General features: G+C 40.2%; 2 protein-coding genes and 2 long non-coding RNA genes across 5 annotated transcripts; all 4 read left to right on the top strand.

Moving 5' to 3' along the window:
• Positions 1-462: 462 nt before the first annotated feature.
• Positions 463-11,675, top strand: LOC114142488 (uncharacterized). 2 transcript variants are annotated; one of them, XR_003595027.1, is made up of 5 exons: positions 463-1,389; positions 1,824-1,949; positions 2,124-2,193; positions 2,286-2,452; positions 11,376-11,451. It is a non-coding gene; the product is annotated as an uncharacterized LOC114142488 (long non-coding RNA). The 2 variants fall into 2 exon arrangements; XR_003595026.1 differs by adding an exon at positions 11,636-11,675 and having other exon boundaries at positions 465-1,949; positions 11,376-11,461.
• On the top strand, positions 5,588-9,323 carry LOC114142486 (serine-rich adhesin for platelets-like). Its single transcript, XM_028013796.1, has 2 exons — positions 5,588-5,898; positions 7,641-9,323. The coding sequence occupies exons 1-2, from the start codon at positions 5,853-5,855 to the stop codon at positions 9,167-9,169; spliced, it is 1,575 nt and encodes a 524-aa protein (XP_027869597.1). The 5' UTR covers positions 5,588-5,852; the 3' UTR covers positions 9,170-9,323.
• Positions 11,676-11,809: 134 nt separating the features above from the next.
• LOC114142489 (uncharacterized) lies at positions 11,810-12,765 on the top strand. Its single transcript, XR_003595028.1, has 2 exons — positions 11,810-11,960; positions 12,243-12,765. It is a non-coding gene; the product is annotated as an uncharacterized LOC114142489 (long non-coding RNA).
• Positions 12,766-14,960: 2,195 nt separating this feature from the next.
• Positions 14,961-18,700, top strand: LOC114142622 (serine-rich adhesin for platelets-like). Its single transcript, XM_028013976.1, has 2 exons — positions 14,961-15,271; positions 17,018-18,700. The coding sequence occupies exons 1-2, from the start codon at positions 15,226-15,228 to the stop codon at positions 18,544-18,546; spliced, it is 1,575 nt and encodes a 524-aa protein (XP_027869777.1). The 5' UTR covers positions 14,961-15,225; the 3' UTR covers positions 18,547-18,700.
• The last annotated feature ends 154 nt before the right edge of the window (positions 18,701-18,854 follow it).

Raw genomic sequence — 18,854 nt, 5'->3', positions numbered from 1 at the left:
ACTAGCAGGACCGAGGATGCCTTAGGTAGCGACTTGCGCCGGGGCTTTTCTTTATCCCGCTGCTAGATTTTTTTATTTTAGATGTTAAGGATTCTAGCAGGACAGGCAATGCTGACTTTTTTGCTGTTAATAAAATTAATGACTAAATGCTGGAGGAGGCTAATTTAAATTTATGACAAACAAGACCATATTGCTGAACAAAAAACACTAAAAGGAGTCGGACATAGCTGGTGCGTAAAAGATAAATGCTAAAAGGAATGAGACAATGATTAATACTAAATCTAAAACAATCTTGCTGGGTAAAAATCAAACCTCAAAACGATTAAGACAACGCGGCTCGGGACACTAGAATCAATACATTGAGACATCACTGCTGCAAATTAAACTCTTTAAAATTTAAATGACGTTTCTGACACTTCTAATTTTTAAGACATGAAAAAACACAAATGGAGACACAATGTAATTGGTTATAATCGGTATAAACGGATCGAAACAGCAGTTTTAAAGTTATAACCATTCTGGTCTGGACATTATAAAATCCACACGAAATGACGCGAATTTACGTATGAAATAACAACGGCAGCGACAGTAAAAACGGAAGTTAATTCAAATGTTCAAAGATGTCAAGAGGAAGAGAGAAATAGGCAGGACCTTTGGATCCCGGATATGCACCGTTGATCCACGGATCAATCATTTGGCGGCTGGATTCCTAAACCTTCAAGTCCACATGTTAAAATGTCGTTGAGCAAAACATTTAAACTCGGGTGATAATGGTTTTAAAGGTTGGTAATGCTGCTGGGTGTCAAACCTAAAATCTCTTAGGACCGAGAAGAGACAACGCTTTGCGGGACAAATTCATCTCTCTAAGGACGAAGACAACGCTTCTGTGGACAAATGAAATCTTTCAAGTAGTGAGGAATTTTAATCTTTTAGGACTAATATGATGTCATGGTGGACAAATTAAAATGTAGAGGAATTAAAACAACACGCGGAGTACAAATTAAAATCTTTAAGGATAAAAGAAAAGACAGAGATAAATATTTGGTTAAGGCTTGGTCCAGTGACTTGGACCACCATAGACATATTCTGAGGACCACCAGGAGCTGCAGTCACCTTTCAGGTTAAGGCAAAAGTAAGTATCAGTCCCAGACAGAGCAGCTGGCAGTGAGACTGCTTCTTCCAAGATTCTCTCTGTGCTTCTGTCTCTGTTTTCCTCTCTACTCTCCCATGTTTCAGGGTGTAGTAGCGGTGCTTCCCCACACGGTGCTCTCTAATATAGTTAATTGTTCTCACCTGTTCCTCCACTAATCCACTCTCCCAGTTCTACTCTTTCAGGTTTTAGCTGCTCATCGCTGGATTCTTTCATCGTTGTCCATGTGGTTCCTGCTTGTAAGTTTTTGCATTCAACAACACATAATATTGCTGGCCTCCTGCTGGCATTGGTGACCATCAGCTTTAATAAATAAATATAGAAAGAAATTCACTATTAGTAGAAAGTGTTCCTCCATATAGAGTTAAATTTACATTAAGTGAGGAAAGTTTGCCTGATAATATTTTGTATTAGAGACCAAATTAAAGCAGCAAGTCAATAAAAATTTGGAAGACAGAATTTATGATTGAGGGATTTAATTAAGAGCTTTTATCCAGAGGGAAAGTAGAGAACAGGATCGGAGGGAAGGAAATAGAGAGGATGTGGAGTAAAGATAAACTATTAATCTCATAAAACAAATAGTTCATGTGGCCTTATTCATGTGTTACAACACAGAAAGATCCCAAAAAGAGAATAGACTTTAAAAAATACTGACACTAGTTTCTGATCCCAGGTCCAGACTGCTCAGATCTCTGATGTTCTGATCATCCCAGGTTGGATCTCCTGAGCCTGGAATCCTCCACCTTCAACACCACCAGTCAGGTGGAGGAAGATAAGAGAACCCAGTTGGTCAAAAAAAGTAAGAACATTTCTATCTACAAAACATAACGAAACATTTCAGATGGAGCTGCACAGAGTTGAGCTGAAAGTTAGAAACTGGTTCTGTTTGCTGTCTGTGATTATTTTCCTTTTTAACTCTTTTGTCTTTTCTTTTTTTTTCATTTCTCCGTCAACTCATGTCACACGACTTGAGTTGACCAACAATTAAAGCAGAAGACCTGCTCCACCTGCTGTTCTACTGGTTGGAAGAGATTGTGGAAAAGGTGAGGACATGATGATGACTTGATCAGAAAGTCTCCTTCAGTCATCTGTTATTTAGACTGAATGTGTGTCTGATTATGTGTTGATTCTCCAGCATCAGCGAGACAAGACAAGACTGGACCAATGAGGAGAGAGAAGACACAGAGGACTGAGGAGACGCAGAAAATCCTGCTGGAAATCCAGAGAAGATGTTTCCTGATGCATCAGGGGGACAGCTGAGGACGGGACACAGCATAAAGAGACAGAGATCATGTGAAGTAGGTCCTTCAATAACAAACTAACATTTGCCAACTATGTTAATTTAGTTACTGTTTTGTTGCAGTTAAAACAAGCGAATGTAGGGTAAGAATCGACAGTAGCCAGCAGACAAATAATTATCCAGTTAGTGAATCTCCAGTTAGTGGATTTGCAATATTACCTGTGCTAAACAAGAAACAAGATTAGAGATATTAATGTTTATGTGTGACTGTAAAACATCAATTTAATATCATGCTCTTTTTAGTATCATTAAAGTGATGGTTATTCTGAATGTTTTCTAGATTCAAGGATGGCCTTTCAACCCTGGATGTCATTTATGCTTCGGAGCTTCATTCTTCTGTGTTCAGGCCCTTTATGTGCACAAGGGTGGAAAAGCTGACATCAGAAATGTTAGAGGAAATCTGTGAAGTTCAGCTCAGCGAAAAGGACAGCACCAGACGACAAGAAGAAACCAGACTGCTAGGATTCTCCTTGAGACAGACCAAACCTCGCTTTCCTGTTCAAACACTGTCAAGATACCAAAGCCCAAAACAAATGATCAATTCCAAAAAACATGGACTTTGGGATAAAAACTCTTTGGACTTTATTAAGTTCAAATACAGAATCACAAAACATAAATGTGGATGTTGGCCTGTGAAGGCAGATGTTAACTTGTGAAACCTGCTCTGTTCAACTGTCACTACCAACTGTTATGACTATTGTTGAAAACTGTTGTAATGCTTCATTGTATTTACATGTAAATATTAGAAATGAACATTTTTATGTCATCAAAAATTGTTGCAATAAAAAGTGACATACTATTAACACATGGCTGATTTTTGTTTTATTTTGACAAATTATTTTTGAAAGCTGCCAAACAGGCAACAAATTAACCAGATGTTAATGAAATAAATAAGAAAAACAACAAAAACAACCTTGTTAGGTAGGTGGTACATGACATCCGGTTTACCAGTGAGACTGTTGAACAGGTCTGATGGTATTTGTAGTCCATCTTTCCTTTCATCAATGTCACATTGCAGCAAACCCATGAACACAAACCGCACTAGACACATCTGCTCATAACAGCCACTAAAGACGTGTCTTTGCTTCAGATCATCCAGAACTGGGACTAACAACAAAGCAAAATTATAACAAATGAAGGAAAATTTCAGCAGGAAAGACAAACAGTCTAGAATGGCATCATTGGTTTCCATAAAATTGATACTTTCTTTAATTTGCTCTTCACCTTGTGCCAAGAACTGAACATTTTACCCACATGAAAAACAGAACACTTGAACTGTCCTGGATGTTGACCACAGAAGTCACAAAACATGGAACATGGCCACCTTAAAAAAAAAAAAAAAGATACAGTTGAAACAGATATTTATACACCAAGAGAAAGATACAAACATCTCTCTCTGTGTCTGTATAGACAGATTCACATCCATCTATATGCCTGGTACGGCATGACCTCAGGTCATCTCCTCTCTCGACCAGAGTCAGAGAGCGTTAGGGCAGTGGTCAAGACGAGATGAGAGGAGTAGAGCTTGTGAGTTTTAGGTCTGGTTCACACGGCACGATTTAAGGATTGTCGGACGATTTTCCAAACTTCTGTGACCACAGAGCCGATAAAAGTCCAACAGGTTCGATCGGTTCGTGTGTCCAGCCACACGGCAGGAGCAACACACCACCACACAAACCGATTCCAGGAGAAAATCCAGTAAAACTCCCAACATATCATACATGAATTTAGAATAATCAAACACGGATGACGATGTAGAAGCAGCAGTGTTAGTTTGTGACCTCATTTTAAGGATAAAAGACATAACAAAAAGAAAAGGCGTTTGATAAAAGATGGCAGGAGCAGCCGCTCTATTTGCTGCACTATAACTTGGAGGTGAGTTATGTTTTTTTGTAGTTAACATTTTTAACTGAATAAACTTTTCCACATATAATAAAAATATATAAAAATGACCTTTACATATAGTAATAAACATTTCCACATATCACCTCCGATGTCCACCGGACTCTCAGTTGCCATGTCAACTGTTTTTGATTCCCCTCCGTTCTTACGTCACCGCGCTTTCTGATTGGCTACCTGTCACATTTAACTGCCTGCGTTCTCGCTCCCAGTCAGTGAAAACCCTACAGGCCGCTAAAATCAAGCTAAGACAATGTTAAATATGCCCGATTTTAGATCGGGCATATTCTCTGCTTCACGGCAGAGAGAAGTTTTCCAATTTGAAGGACCGAAACTGACATAGTTAAGAATGAAAGCAGAACTATTATATACAAGGGCGTAGGTTTGGTCTAAGTTTTGGTGGGACCTTACAACTTACTGACCAACCCCCAACCCCCGCACCGACCATTCTTGACCAGTGGGGAGGGCGGGGGGAGAACCACATTGGCTTAATAACCCCCTGAAGCTCCAGCCACCCCTCCATCGTTCTGCTCTGCCCCTTGCTCTGCTGTCTGAGCATCCTATGTGAAAAAATATTACATAATTAACAGACCTATTCTACCTCACATTCAGTGCTGACCTTACTAAACACCGGACTTTACAACAAATGCGTTGCGTGATAGATATCGAACTTATGGGTCCACTCACTGTACTTACAGCCGAGGTAGCGAAATAACTTCTAATGTCTGTCGTCCTTTTCTTTTTTGGTGGCGACATGGTCTCGGAGACTCATAATAAATGTCAATCTCAGAAGGAGACGCGTTCACTTTCAGCACCATGGACCAAGCTTCCGTTCCACGTGTGGCCAGCTGGCCGCCGCCTGTTGCAGCTAATCAAATAACGTAGATCCACGTTTTTTGAGCCAATAGCGGCATGGGTCGTCATAGTTCAGAACAGCAAATTTTAAAATGAATGCTACGACTGCGTAGTATATTAAAATATTAAACTAATCAATGTAGATTTTCGTTTATTTATTTTGTTTTTGTTAAAAAATACATATGTTTTTTTTTTTATCAATATGGCAAACATTGGTCGGAACTATTTTATATCCCTTGAATATTGGTTGTGACATGTCACGACCGTCCATACCCAAACCTACGCCCATGATAATATCGCACCAGTAATGTTTGTTTTAAAGATTTCATTGTGGACTCAAACTGGTTGGCCAGTAGGTGGCAGCATAGACACCTCGATACTTGTATTATATCTCTCACGCAGCAGCGCGTGCGTTCGTCACTGATAGTCATGGAAACGACGTTAGCGTTAGCAACCCTATAAATCGCCGTGACCGTCGGAATTCTTCCCCTTTGCGACTGGACTTTTGAAGGAGACGCCTGAAAGAGCCTTAACAGCCCCGGAAGGTTTGAACTTGTTGAGAAAGTCTGCTTAGCAAAACTCGCTGAAGAAGCACTTTGCTGAAAACGCACTTGCTGACGAAGCCTGCGGTTGAAAAACCTACGAAAGATGGATCCTGGTCAGGACAAGCACCAGCAGGGTGACCACCCGGAAGGTTAATGTCGTTCTTCTACTATTTTTAATAAACGAAAGCAAGTTATTACTAAGATATTAGTGAGTTGTTTAGTTTATTTTGTGTTTGTGTGTGTTTTTAAAGAAATTCCGACTGCTATATAGAAACAATATAATTACTTTGCTAGCATAAATCCTTCTTATCTAATGAGCCTTTTTCTTGACTGAAATTCGCTGTAAATGTCAGGAATGTTCAACTGTGATGTAGTGATTTAGGAAATATATGTTTTTAGTTAATTATGGTCAAATTAGTTCAATTAATGTTAAGCTTATAATTTGACCGTTATTTTTTGAAAAATGCGTGATAAACAATCAGTTTCCATGGATACGCTAAATGAAATATATTAAATATTTAATTTTATTTTTTAAAATTTCTGTGTTAGATTACTGAAATTTGTGAATAAATGCCTGTGATGTTAACACACTAGTGTTTGAATAAAATGTTATGCTGGTTTGAAAAAAAAGTTAAATGTCCAATTCTTGGAAAAATAGATGGTTCTTGGTCGTTACTATGTTATTTTTTGAAAAATGCCCTCATAAACATATTTGGTTTCCATGGAAATAACCGGTTTATTAGGACACTGGAAGACGCTTTACATAATATCAGTAATATGCATTCATGCACACGTTCATGGTGATACGCTAATGGATTGTAGCCACAGCCGTTATATCAGGCCATTGGCCCGTCTGACCAGACCCAGCAGGAAAGGTGGGAGAAGTGTCTTGACCAAGGACTCAAGGACAGAGATGGGCCATTGCAGTGCAAACTCCTACCACTCCGTTTTGTGTGTGTGTGTGTGTGTGTGTGTGTGTGTGTGTGTGTGTGTGTGTGTGTGTGTGTGTGTGTGTGTGTGCGCATTAGGCAATGAATCATGTTTAGTCATAGAGATCATCAGTGAAAGCTGGTTTTCACAAACAAAATAATGATTTCTTTGTGAAAATCAGCTTCGATGACTTTGGTGTCCAGTTCTTGGATGACTGGTTGGTTCTTTGTCCATTTTTTGAAAAATGCCCATACAAATGTATTTAGTCTCCAAGGATACATTGGTAAAATGACTTCCATAAAATAATTAAAGAAACACTTTTGAAACATGTACCTTCTATAGTATCCCTAAATTATTTAGCTGTAATTCTAGAAATGTCACGAATGCGTACGGTGATGATCTTATTTTGTTTGAAGACAAAATAAGATTAATCAGATTACTTTTAATCATTTTTAAAATGATTAAAACAGAAAAGCAAAACTAGATTGTTCTTTACCTAATTTTTTTATACACCCTGACAAACATGTTTGTTTTCCATGAATGCACTGATCTGAATACAATAAATAAGCTTATTACTTAAAATATATAAACACATTTTTTTTCTAATGATAGACTTCAATATGCGTGTTTAGTTTTCCTACATTGGTGAACTGATCTGAAAAGAAGAAGAAACATTTAAATTAAAATAAATTTTGATGACTTTGGTGTTCAATTTAGGAAATTGTGACTCTTTGAAAAACATAGCTTAGGAAGGTATAATTTGCATTTTTGGGATGAAACATATTTGTGAGTTAATTGGATTTTTGTGATTTAAATGTTAGTTATTTGAAATTTTGGAAAATGACAGTAATGCTGTTTGCAGTTGTTTTGAAAATATGTTGTTGTTTATTTTTTTTGTTGCTGTTTTGTTGTTACTAAAGATTAGTTTATTTATTCTATTTCACATTTCACTCCCCATCAGTTTCTGAAGACAAGGGAGAGGAGTCACACAGGACTTCACCTCCAATCACGGTGAGTAGTACTACCAGCTCCAGTGAAGACAAGGTTGGTAATAAAAGTACTAGCAGCTCCAGTAATAGCAGCTCCAGTACTAGTAGCTCCAGCACTAGCAGGTCCAGTGGCAGCGGTACTAGCAGCTCCAGTGGCAGCGGTACTAGCAGCTCCAGTGGCAGCGGTACTAGCAGCTCCAGTGGCAGCGGTACTAGCAGGTCCAGTGGCAGCCGTACTAGCAGGTCCAGTGGCAGCAGTACTAGCAGGTCCAGTGGCAGCCGTACTAGCAGCTCTAGTGGCAGCAGTACTAGTAGCAGCAGCTCTAGTTATAGTTGTACTAGCAGCTCCAGTGAAGACGAGGTTGGTAATGACTGTACTACCAGCTCCAGTCCGACAGTGGACCGTTCTTACGCTGTGTTAGAGCTGCTGGAGGTTCTCCCTCCAAAATTTAAATACACATGGGACATCGGGATGGCTCAGCAGCCTCAAGAGCCCATTTTGCGTCTACAGGACTCCAGACAAATTGGGACCTCTCAACCTTACCAGGTAGGTTTGGAAGAGGACGCGGGTCATGTGATGACTGGCATGAACAGAAAGAGAACAAAAGCCAGTGATGCTGAAGAGGAGTCCCCCACCAAGAAGACTAGGCACAGTGTTGGTGAAGAGGATCCCGTTTTGTCATCCCCTGTCACCAGTCCCTCACAATACATGGTGCATGAGGATTCCGTTTGGTCACATCCTTTCCTCAGTCCCTTATGTATATTGGCACATGAGGATCTTGATTGGTCATCCCCTGAGATCAGCCCCTCACAGTACATAATGCATGAGGAGCCTTTTCTGTCCTCCACTGTCTTATGTCCCTCACCATTGGATCTAATTTTGGAGGATCCAATTTTGCCACCCTCTGTCTTCAGTTCTTCACCAATTCCTTATGAAGAACACCTTCTGTTATTCCCTGCCATCAGTCCTCCACAAAGGCTAGGTTTGGAAGAGGAACCGGGTCATGTGACATCTGTCACCTGCAGAAAGAGGACAAAGGGCAGTGATGCTGAAGAGGAGCCCCCTGGCAAGAAGACTAGGCACAGTGTTGCTGAAGAGTTTCCCATTCTGTCATCCCCTGTCATCGGTCCCTCACAGTACATTTTGCCCGAGGATCCTTTTCTGTCACCCACTGTGTCCACTGTCTTTAGTCCCTCACCATTGGAACCAATTTTTGAGGATCTAATTTTGCCAGCCTGTGTCTTCAGTCCTTCACCTACATTGGCATTTGAGGATCCCATTCTGTCTTTCCCTGTTCTTGGTCTCTCACCATCAGCACATGGCAATGATTCAAGTTTGTCATCCCCTGAAGACTGTATCTGGGTGGAGTCTGAAGAGGACACAGAAGAGGAACCAATACCATCAACAGCTGGGATTGGACCAGACGGAATTAGAGTAAGAGAGAGTTTCAGACAAGCGTGGTTTAGACCTCACTACGACTTGTCAAGTGACTCTGATTAGATTGGGATCTTGAAAAACTGAAGACCTACCTGAGAAGTCCCATTGGTATATCATCATTTCTCTGTTGTTTTTGTTAAAGCCAATGGCTTTCTAGCAGGACCGAGGATGCCTTAGGTAGCGACTTGCGCCGGGGCTTTTCTTTATCCCGCTGCTAGATTTTAGATGTTAAGGATACTAGCAGGACCGAGGATGCCTTAGGTAGCGACATGCGCCGGGGCTTTTCTTTATCCCGCTGCTAGATTTTAGATGTTAAGGATACTAGCAGGACCGAGGATGCCTTAGGTAGCGACTTGCGCCGGGGCTTTTCTTTATCCCGCTGCTAGATTTTAGATGTTAAGGATACTAGCAGGACCGAGGATGCCTTAGGTAGCGACTTGCGCCGGGGCTTTTCTTTATCCCGCTGCTAGATTTTTTTATTTTAGATGTTAAGGATTCTAGCAGGACAGGCAATGCTGACTTTTTTGCTGTTAATAAAATTAATGACTAAATGCTGGAGGAGGCTAATTTAAATTTACGACAAACAAGACCATATTGCTGAACAAAAAACACTAAAAGGAGTCGGACATGGCTGGTGCGTAAAAGATAAATGCTAAAAGGAATGAGACAATGATTAATACTAAATCTAAAACAATCTTACTGGGTAAAAATCAAACCTCAAAACGATTAAGACAACGCGGCTCGGGACACTAGAATCAATACAATTGAGACATCACTGCTGCAAATTAAACTCTTTAAAATTTAAATAACGTTTCTGACACTTCTAATTTTTAAGACATGAAAAAACACAAATGGAGACACAATGTAATTGGTTATAATCGGTATAAACGGATCGAAACAGCAGTTTTAAAGTTATAACCATTCTGGTCTGGACATTATAAAATCCACACGAAATGACGCGAATTTACGTATGAAATAACAACAGCAGCGACAGTAAAAACGGACGTTAATTCAAATGTTCAAAGATGTCAAGAGGAAGAGAGAAATAGGCAGGACCTTTGGATCCCGGATATGAACCGTTGATCCACAGATCAATCATTTGGCGGCTGGATTCCTAAACCTTCAAGTCCACATGTTAAAATGTCGTTGAGCAAAACATTTAAACTCGGGTGATAATGGTTTTAAAGGTTGGTAATGCTGCTGGGTGTCAAACCTAAAATCTCTTAGGACCGAGAAGAGACAACGCTTTGCGGGACAAATTCATCTCTCTAAGGACGAAGACAACGCTTCTGTGGACAAATGAAATCTTTCAAGTAGTGAGGAATTTTAATCTTTTAGGACTAATATGATGTCATGGTGGACAACTTAAAATGTAGAGGAATTAAAACAACACGCGGAGTACAAATTAAAATCTTTAAGGATAAAAGAAAAAGACAGAGATAAATATTTGGTTAAGGCTTGGTCCAGTGACTTGGACCACCATAGACATATTCTGAGGACCACCAGGAGCTGCAGTCACCTTTCAGGTTAAGGCAAAAGTAAGTATCAGTCCCAGACAGAGCAGCTGGCAGTGAGACTGCTTCTTCCAAGATTCTCTCTGTGCTTCTGTCTCTGTTTTCCTCTCTACTCTCCCATGTTTCAGGGTGTAGTAGCGGTGCTTCCCCACACGGTGCTCTCTAATATAGTTAATTGTTCTCACCTGTTCCTCCACTAATCCACTCTCCCAGTTCTACTCTTTCAGGTTTTAGCTGCTCATCGCTGGATTCTTTCATCGTTGTCCATGTGGTTCCTGCTTGTAAGTTTTTGCATTCAACAACACATAATATTGCTGGCCTCCTGCTGGCATTGGTGACCATCAGCTTTAATAAATAAATATAGAAAGAAATTCACTATTAGTAGAAAGTGTTCCTCCATATAGAGTTAAATTTACATTAAGTGAGGAAAGTTTGCCTGATAATATTTTGTATTAGAGACCAAATTAAAGCAGCAAGTCAATAAAAATTTGGAAGACAGAATTTATGATTGAGGGATTTAATTAAGAGCTTTTATCCAGAGGGAAAGTAGAGAACAGGATCGGAGGGAAGGAAATAGAGAGGATGTGGAGTAAAGATAAACTATTAATCTCATAAAACAAATAGTTCATGTGGCCTTATTCATGTGTTACAACACAGAAAGATCCCAAAAAGAGAATAGACTTTAAAAAATACTGACACTAGTTTCTGATCCCAGGTCCAGACTGCTCAGATCTCTGATGTTCTGATCATCCCAGGTTGGATCTCCTGAGCCTGGAATCCTCCACCTTCAACACCACCAGTCAGGTGGAGGAAGATAAGAGAACCCAGTTGGTCAAAAAAAGTAAGAACATTTCTATCTACAAAACATAACGAAACATTTCAGATGGAGCTGCACAGAGTTGAGCTGAAAGTTAGAAACTGGTTCTGTTTGCTGTCTGTGATTATTTTCCTTTTTAACTCTTTTGTCTTTTCTTTTTTTTTCATTTCTCCGTCAACTCATGTCACACGACTTGAGTTGACCAACAATTAAAGCAGAAGACCTGCTCCACCTGCTGTTCTACTGGTTGGAAGAGATTGTGGAAAAGGTGAGGACATGATGATGACTTGATCAGAAAGTCTCCTTCAGTCATCTGTTATTTAGACTGAATGTGTGTCTGATTATGTGTTGATTCTCCAGGATCAGCGAGACAAGACAAGACTGGACCAATGAGGAGAGAGAAGACACAGAGGACTGAGGAGACGCTGGAAATCCTGCTGGAAATCCAGAGAAGATGTTTCCTGATGCATCAGGGGGACAACTGAGGACAGGACACAGCATAAAGAGACAGAGATCATGTGAAGTAGGTCCTTCAATAACAAACTAACATTTGCCAACTATGTTAATTTAGTTACTGTTTTGTTGCAGTTAAAACAAGCGAATGTAGGGTAAGAATCGACAGTAGCCAGCAGACAAATAATTATCCAGTTAGTGAATCTCCAGTTAGTGGATTTGCAATATTACCTGTGCTAAACAAGAAACAAGATTAGAGATATTAATGTTTATGTGTGACTGTAAAACATCAATTTAATATCATGCTCTTTTTAGTATCATTAAAGTGATGGTTATTCTGAATGTTTTCTAGATTCAAGGATGGCCTTTCAACCCTGGATGTCATTTATGCTTCGGAGCTTCATGCTTCTGTGTTCAGGCCCTTTATGTGCACAAGGGTGGAAAAGCTGACATCAGAAATGTTAGAGGAAATCTGTGAAGTTCAGCTCAGCGAAAAGGACAGCACCAGACGACAAGAAGAAACCAGACTGCTAGGATTCTCCTTGAGACAGACCAAACCTCGCTTTCCTGTTCAAACACTGTCAAGATACCAAAGCCCAAAACAAATGATCAATTCCAAAAAACATGGACTTTGGGATAAAAACTCTTTGGACTTTATTAAGTTCAAATACAGAATCACAAAACATAAATGTGGATGTTGGCCTGTGAAGGCAGATGTTAACTTGTGAAACCTGCTCTGTTCAACTGTCACTACCAACTGTTATGACTATTGTTGAAAACTGTTGTAATGCTTCATTGTATTTACATGTAAATATTAGAAATGAACATTTTTATGTCATCAAAAATTGTTGCAATAAAAAGTGACATACTATTAACACATGGCTGATTTTTGTTTTATTTTGACAAATTATTTTTGAAAGCTGCCAAACAGGCAACAAATTAACCAGATGTTAATGAAATAAATAAGAAAAACAACAAAAACAACCTTGTTAGGTAGGTGGTACATGACATCCGGTTTACCAGTGAGACTGTTGAACAGGTCTGATGGTATTTGTAGTCCATCTTTCCTTTCATCAATGTCACATTGCAGCAAACCCATGAACACAAACCGCACTAGACACATCTGCTCATAACTGCCACTAAAGACGTGTCTTTGCTTCAGATCATCCAGAACTGGGACTAACAACAAAGCAAAATTATAACAAATGAAGGAAAATTTCAGCAGGAAAGACAAACAGTCTAGAATGGCATCATTGGTTTCCATAAAATTGATACTTTCTTTAATTTGCTCTTCACCTTGTGCCAAGAACTGAACATTTTACCCACATGAAAAACAGAACACTTGAACTGTCCTGGATGTTGACCACAGAAGTCACAAAACATGGAACATGGCCACCTTAAAAAAAAAAAAAAAAGATACAGTTGAAACAGATATTTATACACCAAGAGAAAGATACAAACATCTCTCTCTGTGTCTGTATAGACAGATTCACATCCATCTATATGCCTGGTACGGCATGACCTCAGGTCATCTCCTCTCTCGACCAGAGTCAGAGAGCGTTAGGGCAGTGGTCAAGACGAGATGAGAGGAGTAGAGCTTGTGAGTTTTAGGTCTGGTTCACACGGCACGATTTAAGGATTGTCGGACGATTTTCCAAACTTCTGTGACCACAGAGCCGATAAAAGTCCAACAGGTTCGATCGGTTCGTGTGTCCAGCCACACGGCAGGAGCAACACACCACCACACAAACCGATTCCAGGAGAAAATCCAGTAAAACTCCCAACATATCATACATGAATTTAGAATAATCAAACACGGATGACGATGTAGAAGCAGCAGTGTTAGTTTGTGACCTCATTTTAAGGATAAAAGACATAACAAAAAGAAAAGGCGGTTGATAAAAGATGGCAGGAGCAGCCGCTCTATTTGCTGCACTATAACTTGGAGGTGAGTTATGTTTTTTTGTAGTTAACATTTTTAACTGAATAAACTTTTCCACATATAATAAAAATATATAAAAATGACCTTTACATATAGTAATAAACATTTCCACATATCACCTCCGATGTCCACCGGACTCTCAGTTGCCATGTCAACTGTTTTTGATTCCCCTCCGTTCTTACGTCACCGCGCTTTCTGATTGGCTACCTGTCACATTTAACTGCCTGCGTTCTCGCTCCCAGTCAGTGAAAACCCTACAGGCCGCTAAAATCAAGCTAAGACAATGTTAAATATGCCCGATTTTAGATCTGACCAACCCCCAACCCCCGCACCGACCATTCTTGACCAGTGGGGAGGGCGGGGGGAGAACCACATTGGCTTAATAACCCCCTGAAGCTCCAGCCACCCCTCCATCGTTCTGCTCTGCCCCTTGCTCTGCTGTCTGAGCATCCTATGTGAAAAAATATTACATAATTAACAGACCTATTCTACCTCACATTCAGTGCTGACCTTACTAAACACCGGACTTTACAACAAATGCGTTGCGTGATAGATATCGAACTTATGGGTCCACTCACTGTACTTACAGCCGAGGTAGCGAAATAACTTCTAATGTCTGTCGTCCTTTTCTTTTTTGGTGGCGACATGGTCTCGGAGACTCATAATAAATGTCAATCTCAGAAGGAGACGCGTTCACTTTCAGCACCATGGACCAAGCTTCCGTTCCACGTGTGGCCAGCTGGCCGCCGCCTGTTGCAGCTAATCAAATAACGTAGATCCACGTTTTTTGAGCCAATAGCGGCATGGGTCGTCATAGTTCAGAACAGCAAATTTTAAAATGAATGCTACGACTGCGTAGTATATTAAAATATTAAACTAATCAATGTAGATTTTCGTTTATTTATTTTGTTTTTGTTAAAAAATACATATGTTTTTTTTTTATCAATATGGCAAACATTGGTCGGAACTATTTTATATCCCTTGAATATTGGTTGTGACATGTCACGACCGTCCATACCCAAACCTACGCCCATGATAATATCGCACCAGTAATGTTTGTTTTAAAGATTTCATTGTGGACTCAAACTGGTTGGCCAGTAGGTGGCAGCATAGACACCTCGATACTTGTATTATATCTCTCACGCAGCAGCGCGTGCGTTCGTCACTGATAGTCATGGAAACGACGTTAGCGTTAGCAACCCTATAAATCGCCGTGACCGTCGGAATTCTTCCCCTTTGCGACTGGACTTTTGAAGGAGACGCCTGAAAGAGCCTTAACAGCCCCGGAAGGTTTGAACTTGTTGAGAAAGTCTGCTTAGCAAAACTCGCTGAAGAAGCACTTTGCTGAAAACGCACTTGCTGACGAAGCCTGCGGTTGAAAAACCTACGAAAGATGGATCCTGGTCAGGACAAGCACCAGCAGGGTGACCACCCGGAAGGTTAATGTCGTTCTTCTACTATTTTTAATAAACGAAAGCAAGTTATTACTAAGATATTAGTGAGTTGTTTAGTTTATTTTGTGTTTGTGTGTGTTTTTAAAGAAATTCCGACTGCTATATAGAAACAATATAATTACTTTGCTAGCATAAATCCTTCTTATCTAATGAGCCTTTTTCTTGACTGAAATTCGCTGTAAATGTCAGGAATGTTCAACTGTGATGTAGTGATTTAGGAAATATATGTTTTTAGTTAATTATGGTCAAATTAGTTCAATTAATGTTAAGCTTATAATTTGACCGTTATTTTTTGAAAAATGCGTGATAAACAATCAGTTTCCATGGATACGCTAAATGAAATATATTAAATATTTAATTTTATTTTTTTAAATTTCTTTGTTAGATTACTGAAATTTGTGGATAAATGTCTGTGATGTTAACACACTAGTGTTTGAATAAAATGTTATGCTGGTTTGAAAAAACAGTTAAATGTCCAATTCTTGGAAAAATAGATGGTTCTTGGTCGTTACTATGTTATTTTTTGAAAAATGCCCTCATAAACATATTTGGTTTCCATGGAAATAACCGGTTTATTAGGACACTGGAAGACGCTTTACATAATATCAGTAATATGCATTCATGCACACGTTCATGGTGATACGCTAATGGATTGTAGCCACAGCCGTTATATCAGGCCATTGGCCCGTCTGACCAAACCCAGCAGGAAAGGTGGGAGAAGTGTCTTGACCAAGGACTCAAGGACAGAGATGGGCCATTGCAGTGCAAACTCCTACCACTCCGTTTTGTGTGTGTGTGTGTGTGTGTGTGTGTGTGTGTGTGTGTGTGTGTGTGTGTGTGTGTGTGTGTGTGTGTGTGTGCGCATTAGGCAATGAATCATGTTTAGTCATAGAGATCATCAGTGAAAGCTGGTTTTCACAAACAAAATAATGATTTCTTTGTGAAAATCAGCTTCGATGACTTTGGTGTCCAGTTCTTGGATGACTGGTTGGTTCTTTGTCCATTTTTTGAAAAATGCCCATACAAATGTATTTAGTCTCCAAGGATACATTGGTAAAATGACTTCCATAAAATAATTAAAGAAACACTTTTGAAACATGTACCTTCTATAGTATCCCTAAATTATTTAGCTGTAATTCTAGAAATGTCACGAATGCGTACGGTGATGATCTTATTTTGTTTGAAGACAAAATAAGATTAATCAGATTACTTTTAATCATTTTTAAAATGATTAAAACAGAAAAGCAAAACTAGATTGTTCTTTACCTAATTTTTTTATACACCCTGACAAACATGTTTGTTTTCCATGAATGCACTGATCTGAATACAATAAATAAGCTTATTACTTAAAATATATAAACACATTTTTTTTCTAATGATAGACTTCAATATGCGTGTTTAGTTTTCCTACATTGGTGAACTGATCTGAAAAGAAGAAGAAACATTTAAATTAAAATAAATTTTGATGACTTTGGTGTTCAATTTAGGAAATTGTGACTCTTTGAAAAACATAGCTTAGGAAGGTATAATTTGCATTTTTGGGATGAAACATATTTGTGAGTTAATTGGATTTTTGTGATTTAAATGTTAGTTATTTGAAATTTTGGAAAATGACAGTAATGCTGTTTGCAGTTGTTTTGAAAATATGTTGTTGTTTATTTTTTTTGTTGCTGTTTTGTTGTTACTAAAGATTAGTTTATTTATTCTATTTCACATTTCACTCCCCATCAGTTTCTGAAGACAAGGGAGAGGAGTCACACAGGACTTCACCTCCAATCACGGTGAGTAGTACTACCAGCTCCAGTGAAGACAAGGTTGGTAATAAAAGTACTAGCAGCTCCAGTAATAGCAGCTCCAGTACTAGTAGCTCCAGCACTAGCAGGTCCAGTGGCAGCGGTACTAGCAGCTCCAGTGGCAGCGGTACTAGCAGCTCCAGTGGCAGCGGTACTAGCAGCTCCAGTGGCAGCGGTACTAGCAGGTCCAGTGGCAGCCGTACTAGCAGGTCCAGTGGCAGCAGTACTAGCAGGTCCAGTGGCAGCCGTACTAGCAGCTCTAGTGGCAGCAGTACTAGTAGCAGCAGCTCTAGTTATAGTTGTACTAGCAGCTCCAGTGAAGACGAGGTTGGTAATGACTGTACTACCAGCTCCAGTCCGACAGTGGACCGTTCTTACGCTGTGTTAGAGCTGCTGGAGGTTCTCCCTCCAAAATTTAAATACACATGGGACATCGGGATGGCTCAGCAGCCTCAAGAGCCCATTTTGCGTCTACAGGACTCCAGACAAATTGGGACCTCTCAACCTTACCAGGTAGGTTTGGAAGAGGACGCGGGTCATGTGATGACTGGCATGAACAGAAAGAGAACAAAAGCCAGTGATGCTGAAGAGGAGTCCCCCACCAAGAAGACTAGGCACAGTGTTGGTGAAGAGGATCCCGTTTTGTCATCCCCTGTCACCAGTCCCTCACAATACATGGTGCATGAGGATTCCGTTTGGTCACATCCTTTCCTCAGTCCCTTATGTATATTGGCACATGAGGATCTTGATTGGTCATCCCCTGAGATCAGCCCCTCACAGTACATAATGCATGAGGAGCCTTTTCTGTCCTCCACTGTCTTATGTCCCTCACCATTGGATCTAATTTTGGAGGATCCAATTTTGCCACCCTCTGTCTTCAGTTCTTCACCAATTCCTTATGAAGAACACCTTCTGTTATTCCCTGCCATCAGTCCTCCACAAAGGCTAGGTTTGGAAGAGGAACCGGGTCATGTGACATCTGTCACCTGCAGAAAGAGGACAAAGGGCAGTGATGCTGAAGAGGAGCCCCCTGGCAAGAAGACTAGGCACAGTGTTGCTGAAGAGTTTCCCATTCTGTCATCCCCTGTCATCGGTCCCTCACAGTACATTTTGCCCGAGGATCCTTTTCTGTCACCCACTGTGTCCACTGTCTTTAGTCCCTCACCATTGGAACCAATTTTTGAGGATCTAATTTTGCCAGCCTGTGTCTTCAGTCCTTCACCTACATTGGCATTTGAGGATCCCATTCTGTCTTTCCCTGTTCTTGGTCTCTCACCATCAGCACATGGCAATGATTCAAGTTTGTCATCCCCTGAAGACTGTATCTGGGTGGAGTCTGAAGAGGACACAGAAGAGGAACCAATACCATCAACAGCTGGGATTGGACCAGACGGAATTAGAGTAAGAGAGAGTTTCAGACAAGCGTGGTTTAGACCTCACTACGACTTGTCAAGTGACTCTGATTAGATTGGGATCTTGAAAAACTGAAGACCTACCTGAGAAGTCCCATTGGTATATCATCATTTCTCTGTTGTTTTTGTTAAAGCCAATGGCTTTCTAGCAGGACCGAGGATGCCTTAGGTAGCGACTTGCGCCGGGGCTTTTCTTTATCCCGCTGCTAGATTTTAGATGTTAAGGATACTAGCAGGACCGAGGATGCCTTAGGTAGCGACATGCGCCGGGGCTTTTCTTTATCCCGCTGCTAGATTTTAGATGTTAAGGATACTAGCAGGACCGAGGATGCCTTAGGTAGCGACTTGCGCCGGGGCTTTTCT

This window comes from Xiphophorus couchianus, chromosome 4, assembly GCF_001444195.1.
Source record: "Xiphophorus couchianus chromosome 4, X_couchianus-1.0, whole genome shotgun sequence".
NCBI classification, from domain to species: Eukaryota; Metazoa; Chordata; class Actinopteri; order Cyprinodontiformes; family Poeciliidae; genus Xiphophorus; species Xiphophorus couchianus.
Note: the sequence above shows the minus strand (reverse complement) of the source record. Positions and strands in the feature narration are given on the sequence as shown.

Excerpts from the sequence above, each read along its gene's own strand:
- LOC114142486 (XM_028013796.1), top strand. The coding sequence starts at position 5,853 with ATGGATCCTGGTCAGGACAAGCACCAGCAGGGTGACCACCCGGAAG. Across the intron at positions 5,899-7,640 it reads GCAGGGTGACCACCCGGAAG|TTTCTGAAGACAAGGGAGAG; the intron begins GTTAATGTCGTT and ends ACTCCCCATCAG.
- LOC114142622 (XM_028013976.1), top strand. The coding sequence starts at position 15,226 with ATGGATCCTGGTCAGGACAAGCACCAGCAGGGTGACCACCCGGAAG. Across the intron at positions 15,272-17,017 it reads GCAGGGTGACCACCCGGAAG|TTTCTGAAGACAAGGGAGAG; the intron begins GTTAATGTCGTT and ends ACTCCCCATCAG.